The sequence below is a fragment of the Choloepus didactylus genome, chromosome 6 (assembly GCF_015220235.1).
Source record: "Choloepus didactylus isolate mChoDid1 chromosome 6, mChoDid1.pri, whole genome shotgun sequence".
Taxonomy (NCBI): domain Eukaryota; kingdom Metazoa; phylum Chordata; class Mammalia; order Pilosa; family Megalonychidae; genus Choloepus; species Choloepus didactylus.
Window position 1 is genome coordinate 30,769,918 of NC_051312.1, and position 14,023 is coordinate 30,783,940.

The 14,023-nt window shown below is 37.7% G+C and overlaps 1 protein-coding gene across 2 annotated transcripts; it reads left to right on the plus strand.

Annotated features, from left to right (window-relative positions):
* The first annotated feature begins 6,553 nt into the window (after nucleotides 1–6,553).
* Nucleotides 6,554–12,487, plus strand: LOC119536524 (olfactory receptor 4C12-like). 2 transcript variants are annotated; one of them, XM_037839370.1, is made up of 2 exons: nucleotides 6,554–6,568; nucleotides 11,573–12,487. In XM_037839370.1, exons 1-2 carry the CDS (start codon nucleotides 6,554–6,556, stop codon nucleotides 12,485–12,487), a joined length of 930 nt encoding a protein of 309 aa, XP_037695298.1. The 2 variants fall into 2 exon arrangements, with proteins under 2 accessions (XP_037695298.1, XP_037695297.1); XM_037839369.1 differs by lacking the exon at nucleotides 6,554–6,568 and having other exon boundaries at nucleotides 11,558–12,487.
* The last annotated feature ends 1,536 nt before the right edge of the window (nucleotides 12,488–14,023 follow it).

Below are 14,023 nucleotides of genomic sequence, written 5' to 3' on the forward strand. Positions count from 1 at the left end.
CCAGAGCTGCCCCAGACAACCCAGTGTGACGGAAGTGCTTCAAATAACAGGCACACACCACAAAACTGGGCGTGGACATTAGCCTTCCCTGCAACCTCAGCTGAATGTCCCAGAGCTGGGAAGGGGGAGCAGTGTGAATTAACAGAGCCCCATTCAGCCATCATTTGAGCAGACTGGGAGCCTCCCAACACAGCCCAGCAGCCCAGAACTGCCCTGGGGGGACGGCACTCACCTGTGACATAGCACAGTCATCCCTCAACAGAGGACCCGGGGTGCACAGCCTGGAAGAGGGGCCCACTTGCAAGTCTCAGGAGCCATACGCCAATACCAAAGACTTGTGGGTCAGTGGCAGAGACAAACTGTGGCAGGACTGAACTGAAGGATTAGACTATTGCAGTAGCTTTAAAACTCTAGGATCATCAGGGAGATTTGATTGTTAAGGCCACCCCCCCTCCCCGACTGCCCAGAAACACGCCCCACATACAGGGCAGGCAACACCAACTACACACGCAAGCTTGGTACACCAATTGGGCCCCACAAGACTCACTCCCCCACTCACCAAAAAGGCTAAGCAGGGGAGGTCTGGCTTGTGGAGAACAGGTGGCTCGTGGACGCCACCTGCTGGTTACTTAGAGAAAGTGTACTCCACGAAGCTGTAGATCTGATAAATTAGAGATAAGGACTTCAACTGGTCTACAAGCCCTAAAAGAACCCTATCAAGTTCAGCAAATGCCACGAGGCCAAAAACAACAGAAAATTATAAAGCATATGAAAAAACCAGACGATATGGATAACCCAAGCCCAAGCACCCAAATCAAAAAACCAGAAGAGACACACCTAGAGCAGCTACTCAAAGAACTAAAGATGAACAATGAGACCATAGTACGGGATATGAAGGAAATCAAGAAGACCCTAGAAGAGCATAAAGAAGACATTGCAAGACTAAATAAAAAAATGGATGATCTTATGGAAATTAAAGAAACTGTTGACCAAATCAAAAAGATTCTGGACACTCATAGTACAAGACTAGAGGAAGTTGAACAACGAATCAGTGACCTGGAAGATGACAGAATGGAAAATGAAAGCATAAAAGAAAGAATGGGGAAAAAAATTGAAAAACTCGAAATGGACCTCAGGGATATGATAGATAATATGAAACGTCCGAATATAAGACTCATTGGTGTCCCAGAAGGGGAAGAAAAGGGTAAATGTCTAGGAAGAGTATTCAAAGAAATTGTTGGGGAAAACTTCCCAAATCTTCTAAACAACATAAATACACAAATCATAAATGCTCAGCGAACTCCAAATAGAATAAATCCAAAAAAAACCCACTCCGAGACATATACTGATCACACTGTCAAACATAGAAGAGAAGGAGCAAGTTCTGAAAGCAGCAAGAGAAAAGCAATTCACCACATACAAAGGAAACAGCATAAGACTAAGTAGTGACTACTCAGCAGCCACCATGGAGGCAAGAAGGCAGTGGCACGATATATTTAAAATTCTGAGTGAGAGGAATTTCCAGCCAAGAATACTTTATCCAGCAAAGCTCTCCTTCAAATTTGAGGGAGAGCTTAAATTTTTCACAGACAAAGAAATGCTGAGAGAATTTGCTAACAAGAGACCTGCCCTACTGGAGATACTAAAGGGAGCCCTACAGACAGAGAAACAAAGAAAGGACAGAGAGACTTGGAGAAAGGTTCAGTACTAAAGAGATTCGGTATGGGTACAATAAAGGATATTAATAGAGAGAGGGAAAAATATGGCAAACATAATCCAAAGGATAAGATGGCCGATTCAAGAAATGCCTTCACGGTTTTAACGTTGAATGTAAATGGATTAAACTCCCCAATTAAAATATACAGATTCGCAGAATGGATCAAAAAAAATGAACCATCAATATGTTGCATACAAGAGACTCATCTTAGACACAGGGACACAAAGAAACTGAAAGTGAAAGGATGGAAAAAAATATTTCATGCAAGCTACAGCCAAAAGAAAGCAGGTGTAGCAATATTAATCTCAGATAAAATAGACTTCAAATGCAGGGATGTTTTGAGAGACAAAGAAGGCCACTACATACTAATAAAAGGGGCAATTCAGCAAGAAGAAATAACAATCGTAAATGTCTATGCACCCAATCAAGGTGCCACAAAATACATGAGAGAAACATTGGCAAAACTAAAGGAAGCAATTGATGTTTCCACAATAATTGTGGGAGACTTCAACACATCACTCTCTCCTATAGATAGATCAACCAGACAGAAGACCAATAAGGAAATTGAAAACCTAAACAATCTGATAAATGAATTAGATTTAACAGACATCTACAGGACATTACATCCCAAATCACCAGGATACACATACTTTTCTAGTGCTCACGGAACTTTCTCCAGAATAGATCATATGCTGGGACATAAAACAAGCCTCAATAAATTTAAAAAGATTGAAATCATTCAAAGCACATTCTCTGACCACAATGGAATACAATTAGAAGTCAATAACCATCAGAGACTTAGAAAATTCACAAATACCTGGAGGTTAAACAACACACTCCTAAACAATCAGTGGGTTAAAGAAGAAATAGCAAGAGAAATTGCTAAATATATAGAGACGAATGAAAATGAGAACACAACATACCAAAACCTATGGATGCAGCAAAAGCAGTGCTAAGGGGGAAATTTATAGCACTAAACGCATATATTAAAAAGGAAGAAAGAGCCAAAATCAAAGAACTAATGGATCAACTGAAGAAGCTAGAAAATGAACAGCAAACCAATCCTAAACCAAGTACAAGAAAAGAAATAACAAGGATTAAAGCAGAAATAAATGACATAGAGAACAAAAAAACAATAGAAAGGATAAATATCACCAAAAGTTGGTTCTTTGAGAAGATCAACAAGATTGACAAGCCCCTAGCTAGACTGACAAAATCAAAAAGAGAGAAGACCCATATAAACAAAATAATGAATGAAAAAGGTGACATAACTGCAGATCCTGAAGAAATTAAAAAAATTATAAGAGGATATTATGAACAACTGTATGGCAACAAACTGGATAATGTAGAAGAAATGGACAATTTCCTGGAAACATATGAACAACCTAGACTGACCAGAGAAGAAATAGAAGACCTCAACCAACCCATCACAAGCAAAGAGATTCAATCAGTCATCAAAAATCTTCCCACAAATAAATGCCCAGGGCCAGATGGCTTCACAGGGGAATTCTACCAAACTTTCCAGAAAGAACTGACACCAATCTTACTCAAACTCTTTCAAAACATTGAAAAAAATGGAACACTACCTAACTCATTTTATGAAGCTAACATCAATCTAATACCAAAACCTGGCAAAGATGCCACAAAAAAGGAAAACTACCGGCCAATCTCCCTAATGAATATAGATGCAAAACTCCTCAACAAAATACTTGCAAATCGAATCCAAAGACACATTAAAAAAATCATACACCATGACCAAGTGGGGTTCATTCCAGGCATGCAAGGATGGTTCAACATAAGAAAAACAATCAATGTATTACAACACATTAAAAACTCGAAAGGGAAAAATCAATTGATCATCTCAATAGATGCTGAAAAAGCATTTGACAAAATCCAACATCCCTTTTTGATAAAAACACTTCAAAAGGTAGGAATTGAAGGAAACCTCCTCAACATGATAAAGAGCATATATGAAAAACCCACAGCCAGCATAGTACTCAATGGTGAGAGACTGAAAGCCTTCCCTCTAAGATCAGGAACAAGACAAGGATGCCCGCTGTCACCACTGTTATTCAACATTGTGCTGGAAGTGCTAGCCAGGGCAATCCGGCAAGACAAAGAAATAAAAGGCATCCAAATTGGAAAAGAAGAAGTAAAACTGTCATTGTTTGCAGATGATATGATCTTATATCTAGAAAACCCTGAGAAATCAACGATACACCTACTAGAGCTAATAAACAAATTTAGCAATGTAGCGGGATACAAGATTAATGCACATAAGTCAGTAATGTTTCTATATGCTAGAAATGAACAAACTGAAGAGACACTCAAGAAAAAGATACCATTTTCAATAGCAACTAAAAAAATCAAGTACCTAGGAATAAACTTAACCAAAGATGTAAAAGACCTATACAAAGAAAACTACATAACTCTACTAAAAGAAATAGAAGGGGACCTTAAAGATGGAAAAATATTCCATGTTCATGGATAGGAAGGCTAAATGTCATTAAGATGTCAATTCTACCCAAACTCATCTACAGATTCAATGCAATCCCAATCAAAATTCCAACAACCTACTTTGCAGACTTGGAAAAGCTAGTTATCAAATTTATTTGGAAAGGGAAGATGCCTCGAATTGCTAAAGACACTCTAAAAAAGAAAACGAAGTGGGAGGACTTACACTCCCTGACTTTGAAGCTTATTATAAAGCCACAGTTGCCAAAACAGCATGGTACTGGCACAAAGATAGACATATAGATCAATGGAATCGAATTGAGAATTCAGAGATAGACCCTCAGATCTATGGCCGACTGATCTTTGATAAGGCCCCTAAAGTCACCGAACTGAGCCATAATGGTCTTTTCAACAAATGGGGCTGGGAGAGTTGGATATCCATATCCAAAAGAATGAAAGAGGACCCCTACCTCACCCCCTACACAAAAATTAACTCAAAATGGACCAAAGATCTCAATGTAAAAGAAAGTACCATAAAACTCCTAGAAGATAATGTAGGAAAACATCTTCAAGACCTTGTATTAGGAGGCCACTTCCTAGACTTTACACCCAAAGCACAAGCAACAAAAGAGAAAATAGATAAATGGGAACTCCTCAAGCTTAGAAGTTTCTGCACCTCAAAGGAATTTCTCAAAAAGGTAAAGAGGCAGCCAACTCAATGGGAAAAAATTTTTGGAAACCATGTATCTGACAAAAGACTGATATCTTGCATATACAAAGAAATCCTACAACTCAATGACAATAGTACAGACAGCCCAATTATAAAATGGGCAAAAGATATGAAAAGACAGTTCTCTGAAGAGGAAATACAAATGGCCAAGAAACACATGAAAAAATGTTCAGCTTCACTAGCTATTAGAGAGATGCAAATTAAGACCACAATGAGATACCATCTAACACCGGTTAGAATGGCTGCCATTAAACAAACAGGAAACTACAAATGCTGGAGGGGATGTGGAGAAACTGGAACTCTTATTCATTGTTGGTGGGACTGTATAATGGTTCAGCCACTCTGGAAGTCAGTCTGGCAGTTCCTTAGAAAACTAGATATAGAGCTACCATTCGATCCAGCGATTGCACTTCTCGGTATATACCCGGAAGATCGGAAAGCAGTGACACGAACAGATATCTGCACGCCAATGTTCATAGCAGCATTATTCACAATTGCCAAGAGATGGAAACAACCCAAATGTCCTTCAACAGATGAGTGGATAAATAAAATGTGGTATATACACACGATGGAATACTACGCGGCAGTAAGAAGGAACGATCTGGTGAAACATATGACAACATGGATGAACCTTGAAGACATAATGCTGAGCGAAATAAGCCAGGCACAAAAAGAGAAATTTTATATGCTACCACTAATGTGAACTTTGAAAAATGTAAAACAAATGGTTTATAATGTAGAATGTAGGGGAACTAGCAGTAGAGAGCAATTAAGGAAGGGGGAACAATAATCCAAGAACAACAGATAAGCTATTTAACGTTCTGGGGATGCCCAGAAATGACTATGGTCTGTTAATTTCTGATGGATGTAGTAGGAACAAGTTCACTGAAATGTTGCTATATTATGTAACTTTCTTGGGGTAAAGTAGGAACATGTTGGAAGTTAAGCAGTTATCTTAGGTTAGTTGTCTTTTTCTTACTCCCTTGCTATGGTCTCTTTGAAATGTTTTTTTATTGTATGTTTGTTTTCTTTTTAACTTTTTTTTTCATACAGTTGATTTGAAAAAAGAAGGAAAAGTTAAAAAAAAAAAAAAAAAAAAGAAATGAGAGATGGGACATTTCTACTGATCCAAATTTTAAAAAAGAATATGAGGAAGTAGTAGTTATATGGCAACAAAAGAGATAATCTAGATGAAAGGGACAAATACCTAGGAAGACAAAAAATATTGAAATTGACTCAAGAAATCAACAATCTACACTGAAAACAAGTCAGGAGATTGAAGTACTAATTAAAAAAAGAAGAAAAAGAAGAAGAAAAAAAAACTTCCCCCCAAGGAAAACCCAGTCCAAGATGGCTTTACTAGTGAATTTTTTCAAACATTTAAGGAAGAATTAACATCAATCCTTCACAAACTCTGCCAAAAAAATAGAAGACAGAATACTTCCCAATTCATTCAGTGAAGCCAGTATCACTCTGATAGCAAACGTGGACAAAAACATCATAAAAATGAAACTACATATCAATATCTCTTATGAATATAGACACAAAAATCTTCAGAAAAAAATACTACCAGCAAATCAACTCCAGTAGCATATAAAAAAGAATCCATCACCAGCTGGGATTTGCCCCAGAATGCAAGGTTAGTTCAACATATGAAATCAATCAATGTAATAGCCCAAAGTAACAGAATAAAGGATATAGTGCTCAGTAATGATAACTGCTATTATTATTTCTTCAGCTTTTTTACCCACCTACTGCTCATTTAAATTCAGCAACTGCTTCTGTTATTATACGAGATGTTGCTAAAACAACGAGTGCTCTCTCCTTCAAGTTGTGAAGTATTTGCTAGAGAGTGTGTTTGCAAGATGACAGGGCATATTCAACTGCACCAGTTTCTGCCATTCTTGGGATATTATGTATGAAGAATATTTAGAGAAATCTCTCTGCCTAAGTGAGGTTGTTTTCATTGAATAGCCAATGGAATTCCTAGACTTCTAAACAACATTAATGGGAAAGCATAAAAATTCATAATTTTAGATTTCAGCACTGGACAATTTGAAACTTGGGTTTTAGCTTCCATTTAGCCTCCAGCATAGACGTCACTCAAGATTATAATGTAGCAAATCCCAAGTTTCGTATGAATAAATTGTGCTCTGATTTATTCACAGTACATTTGAGAAAATTGTTATTTCAACCTCCTCTGGTGACCTCAGCAAGAGGGAAAATTTCTTAAGGGATTTTCAACCTTAATGAAACCCCCTGTTGTTCACAGAGCTTTCAGAGTCCTTTATGCTGCAGTTCATGATACTCATGGGCTTATGAGAGAAGTGCTTTACTCCATAATCTTACAGACCAGGAATAGCGGGTTTTAATAGATTAGCCTAAAATGCAGGGAAAATAACCAAATGGGTGAAGATGCATTGTTCATAGACAAATTCTCCCAAAAATCTTTTACTAAGGCAAACTCTCTTTTAAAAAGAGAGTTGTTTAATACCTGGGAGGGCAAAGCCTAAGATAGCAGGTCCTCTAATGTTCTCAGTATTTTCCCTAATCACCCTGGTTCAAGACGAGGGTTTTTTTGTTAGTTTTTAGGAGAAGAATGAGAAGGGAGTATTAAGTGATAGAGTGAGATAGAAATATCTGTCTCTTGTTTTGTAATCACAAATCTAGGTGCTAGAGAAGATGAGATTCTCCTTAGTAGCTGAGGACTTCAGGTTTCAAATTTAAGACAAGTGTGTATCTTTTCATTTGACTTGAATTTCTGGAAATTCCTAAAAGCTTGCTGAATCCATTGGGAGATATTTGTTTCATGTTGACGTTCTTTGCTTGTAATATTGTCTACTCAGTAGGTACAGGAGAAATACACATTACATGACATTACATTTTAACAGCTACATATAATAGTTACTTCTTTCTGAATACACGGGACAGTCTCCTCAAATACAGCAGCAACCACAGTAAGTTTTCTTGGCTTGTTAATTGTTAATCCTGTTCTTACATTTTCATTTTATCCCAAGGAGTTTAGAATTATAATTATTGAAGAAATACTTTCTAATATTTGATTGGGAATAACTTTTGGGTGTTCTAGGATATTTTGCAGAAATATTTGCTTTCCTCTCTGTGTATTGATATATCTAAAATTTATCAGGATATTTTCTGGGTTCCTGAGTTAATTTCTAAACTCAGTGTGATGAGAGTACAGTAGTGCAATTGTATGATGGGGCCACTGAAGGTTTCCTACAGAGGTAAGTCACAGGGCATGATGATTTGGATAGTCAAAGATTGGTTGATGTACAGTCATTCATTTCTCCTGAAACAATATTCTGACCTTGATAATTTCCAGGAATGAAAGTGAGAGTTGAAAAAATCATCTTTTACTGATAGGAGGAAATGTTGGAGGGAACTGAGAATAGGAAAAGTTAATTGAAGATGGAGCTGTGTCAGGGTATCTGACCTTCTGACCTTTCTCACAGTTAAGACAAGTCAGCATTGGAAGGGAGGAGAAGGATGGCATTTGGATTCCTTTACCTCTAAACTGAGATCCACAAGGAGAATGCAGATCTGCAGGGAAATACTATATACACTGCTATGGTTGGCAACCTATATTAAGTTGAAGACACAGGGACACTTTGAATCTTTCAAAGTTTGCAAGATCTAATTCTAACCAGGTGAAACCTTTTTGCTGCAATGAATGTGCTCACAGCAATATCACTGAACTGCTGAATCCTTGAACGGACACATAACCTTATTTCTTAGAGAGTCAAGACAGGTATTGTTCAAGATGAAAGATGAAAATTAATTCTTTTTGTCACCTTAGGGTGATTTTTACTTGTATATGCTCATCTTAAGGGAGATAGATTGTGGTGGTGGCTGAAATAAACAAACAAACCCTGTCTTGGTCATCAGAAAACCTGGGTTCTTGTTCTGGCTTGCCACTAACCAGCTGGGGGGGGGGTACCTCCTTGGACAAGTCACTTAGCCTCTGTGGTACTCAGTTTCCTCATCTTTAAAGGACTTATCAGCTTGATAAAATGCAAGTTACCTGAGGATCTCTAAGTGCAATGATCCTAGAGTATTGCCCAATAAACCCACAAATTTGTCACCCTCTGACTGAAATAAGAGGATTTCCATGGATTTCTTATGGTCACAGGTGGTGATTTTAGGTACCAGCCCAACGCTGCACACTCTTTGGCAGTGCTATTTCCCAGAATGAAAGTGCTTCCATAGCAGCAAGGGCATTTGGATAAGTGTTTAAGAGCTGGAGACAGGCATCCTAGGCTGAAATCCAGGCTCCTCTACGTTTTATCATTATGGCTTTGGGCAAGTCACTTACACTCTGTAAGACTCAGTTTCCCTTTTCTATGACATAGGGATTATAGTAGTACCTACCTTATAGCTTTATGGTGAAAATCAAATGAAATAATGTATATAAAGTATTTAATATAGTGCCTAGAATATGGCAAGCACTTAATAAAAACTGAATTCTTATAAGCACTACATGGTAGAAAATGAATCTCTGTGTCCTGTTTGGAATGGAGGCAAGCAGTGTTAGAGTAAGGGTTTTTGTTTAAAAATATTTGATTATGTGGAATTTAAGCTAAAAAGAAAAGTTTCTCTGTTGTGGAAAAAGTTTGTTTGTCTAGGACCTTTCCTGTCAGCTGTGGTCTATGGGCTCTTTTATGAAAGCTCAGGGTCCTATTGCTTGATCAACACAGATTATTTCTCTAAAAACATGGATTTTAGAGGATTCGAGTGGAAATAAACACATGCTTAGGTTTTGGATTGGGAAGGCAAAAGAACCTGATCCTGTACTGGAGCCTGCCAGTTAACAGTGGGTATCAAATGTGTCAATTTTAATGTCTGAGTTGTTTTTTTGTGTGCATTTGTGTCTGTGTAGTGTGCAAAAAAAGAGGAGGCATATAATCATCATAAAAGAGAACTGCTTTTACAATATATTCTGATTCCTTCAAGATTTGCAAGGAACTGAATGACAATATAGTAAACTAATGAAGATGAACGCATGGAGTTTAGGGTTTTCTGTCTGGTTTTGAAATGAAACCTTGGCACAGATCTTCAGAAGTTTAGAAAAACATATTAGCCAGTTGGTTCTCCCAAGGGCCATTGTCTCTGGAGAGGAGTTGGCAATTAGAAATCCACCAACTTTTCTCCTCAAGGGTTCTTGTCAGTGGGAGGATTCTCTGATGCTTTGGCTATCCATTAGGAGACCACTTATCCTGGGGCTTGGAACATTTGGAATCTGAGGCCACCTTCTTGAGAGCATTTGTGAGACCATGTGGAAGAGGATTCCTTTCCACATACTTCATTATGACAGGGACAACTCATCTTGCCTCTCAGTGCCTTTGTGCTCTGAGAACACATGAAAATGCAAAAGGAATCTGAGGTTCAGAAAAAAGTGATGATTTGGAGTGACAAAACTTAGTTTTCCATTGATCTTGATCTTGAAGATTAAGAGTATGATGTGTATTCCTTACCAGGTGGGTATGAGGTTTAATTAACTGCTTCTGGTTGATTATGCAGACTTGTCTTATTGATTATTAGTATTAATGATATAAGTTGAAACTAGAGGTCAATAATCTCTGACTGGTTGTCCAGAGATGGTACTTAGGATGATTACAAGTAGACCCCAGGGCAATTATGGCAATCTCACCCTTCTGTCCTGGCCTTCTCAAGGCAGATAGTGCCCCATCAAGCCCTTGTCCTATTTCCTTTTGGTGAATTGATAAAAACAAGTTCATCAGTACATCAGAGCATGTACTGAGCAGTTAGTTCAATTATATCTAGATACTATTTCCTGGCTTCCTATCATGTGCCAATGTATAATTCCTTATTTTTTCCCTTATATATCCCATTCAGTTTAAAAATTTCATGATAAGACTTTAGACTTTCATGAAAAAATATGGAAATTTTATTTCTTTTAATAATGTAAACTGTAGGTATTTGGAAAATACAAAAAAAAAAAAATGAAAAAAAGATCACCCATAATCTCACATCCAGGAGTAAATGCCCTAAATATATTAATTTATATCCTTATAAACTTTTACATATCTATGTGTTTTAACAGAGATGAATACAAACCTATATAAAGTTTCATAAATGGTGTTTTTGAAGTTGAATTTTGTTATTAAAAATATATAAAATCTATAACCTACAAATACTAACACCATAACTCTTATTACCTGACTTTCTTTTTTACTTACAGTATATCAACATAACTATAATTAGAGCATACAAACTATTTTGTGCTTTTTAAATTCATATTATTTAATTTGTACATTTTTTTTATTTTTTAGTCTCCAAAATTATCTCTTCTAATGACTACATTATTCTATCTTATTGATTTCAAGGGAAGATTTCCAAAGATTACACTGACCCTATGGAAATGGGGTTCCCTTCTTCTTAAAAGAATTATAAGTCTTATAAGAATTTTTTGAAGTCAAGATAATAAAACAAGAAGACAGGCAACTAAGAGATATTTTGGGGTACCTATTCCTAGAAAGTTTGGGAAGTGAAGGAGTCAATTGTGAGACTGGCAGAGTACTATGAAAAGGCAGAATTGGACTATTTTCATTCTTCCATGGTTCTATTTTTCAGGTAAAGCCTTCTTTCCTTGAATTTTTATGACCCACAATACATAGATGGAGAATAAAAAGAATGTGACCGAATTCATTTTATTAGGTCTTACACAGAACCCGAAGATGCAGAAAGTAGTGTTTGTGGTGTTTTTGGTTCTGTACATGGTTACACTCTCAGGCAACCTGCTTATTTTTGTTACCATTACCACCAGCCCAGCTCTGAGCTCCCCCATGTACTTCTTCCTGTCCCATCTTTCTTTGATAGACACCGTTTATTCTTCTTCTTCAGCTCCTAAACTGATTGTGGACTCCCTTCACAAGAAGAAAATCATCTCCTTCAATGGGTGTATGGCCCAAGCCTATGCAGAACACATCTTTGGTGCAACTGAGATTATCCTGCTCACAGTGATGGCCTATGACCGCTATGTTGCCATCTGCAAACCCCTGCACTACAAAACCATCATGAGCCACAGGCTGTGCGTTTTCCTGGTGGGAGTGGCCTGGACTGGAGGATTTTTCCATGCAACCATTCAGATTCTACTCACAGTCTGGTTGCCCTTTTGTGGCCCCAATGTCATAAACCACTTCATGTGTGACCTGTACCCTTTGCTGAAACTTGTCTGCATGGACACTCATATCCTTGGTCTCTTTGTTGCTGCCAACAGTGGGTTCATCTGTCTGTTAAACTTCTTCCTTCTGATGGCATCCTATGTGGTCATCTTGAGTTCCCTAAGGACCTATAGTTTGGAGGGAAGGCAGAAAGCCCTATCCACTTGTGTCTCACACATCACAGTAGTTATCTTATTTTTTGTGCCCTGCATTTTTGTATACATGCGCCCAGTGACCACTCTGCCCATAGATAAAGCAGTGGCTGTCTTTTATACTATGGTGGCTCCTATGTTAAATCCCTTAATCTACACCCTCAGAAATACTGAGGTAAAAACTGCCATGAGGAAGCTCTGGAGCAAAAAAGTGACTTCATATGATGATTAAAAAGTTAATGAGCATTATGGATGCAACATAGGTAATTTAGTTCAACCTTCTTGACCTTTATATGAAGAATTACACTCCAACAAAGGATAGGATAATAATTGTACCTAGCCACTCAAGCACAGGGCTAAAGTTTGCGCTGGAATCCATACTTACTGTGTCTCATTCCACATTTGTGTCATCACACTTTACCCTTCTCAGTAAATACATATTTATTGATTATCTGGAAACCTGAAACATCTGTAATAGGTAAAAGATATGAATCCAGAATGTTGGACTGATAATAATAATATTTTGATGTAACATTGAGATGTTGTTTACCACTAATAATAGAAAATAACATGTTTATTATATTCCTTTATTTGGGCTCTGGCCTCAATGCAAATTATTTTGTGAATTTTCTTATTCATTTAGTGTTGTTTGTATAGCAAGGATGGCATTGTATTAGATGCTTTTCACAGTGTATCAGTCAGGGTCCAAACAGAAGACAGACTGCACCATAATTTGAACAGGGAAAGGGTACATACAATTACTAATTATAAAGGAGGATTAACCCTTAACTTAAGAGAAATCTAAAGAATACCCTGGGGCTGAGAGAGTATTGAAGGAAGGGATAAACCTGGGTGGGCATCCTTCCTCAAGGCTGGGTTTCTGATCTTTTGTAGAAGGTGTGGTTATAGCCCACTGTATGATGAAGTACACTGGTTTACCTGGAACAGACTAGTACACCCTAGCCAGACAAAGTCTGGGAGGCAAGAAAATTGGCTGGATCTGAAATCTTGGAGCCTTCAAATGGGAAGCTGGTAGGCCAACTTTGGAGAACAAGGAACAGCAGCCTAGATTGGGAAGCACAAAAAACCCCTCTGTGGTGCAGGTGAGGCAAGGCTGGCAGGAAACATCCACCAGGTTGCTAATGGGCTGACTTAAAAAGCTGATTGCTGGGGGGTATCTGTGAGATTCAGTGGAATTTGCCTACAGAGGTGCCACTGAAACTCAGGGGGTAACCATTCATGGAGGCGCAACTGAGACTTGATGGAAGTGAGCATCATTGGATGTTCCACTCCACATGCTGCTGGCAGCTACATATTTGAAGCGAGATGAAACACAAGCATATTAAAACCAGAAAGAGAGTCTTTCTCAGTGCTCTCTACAGATAAAGCTTAACATCGTACCAGATGAAAAGGATTTATGCTCACAGAGTGCAACCTCATTACTATAAGTAGACAATGAAGGATATCTTTGGAGCTGAGAAGCAATAAATTGATAATTGGCACAAAACTTTATCCTTAATTCTTACAACTTATTTTACAGGTTACTGAGGCTGAGATATATGTCATGATTTGACCAAACACCAAGTTAGTGACAGAACTGAGATATGACTCTTTATCTTACATACTTTCAGCTTATTACACATCACCAACTCAGAATTTCATTTCTTTGTTGGTAGCTAATAATTATTTTTTTTTCCCAATACTAAAATTTAATGAAAGGAATCTAGGCTGTTAAAAGATACTACAAAATCTCTCTTCTGATGATTTC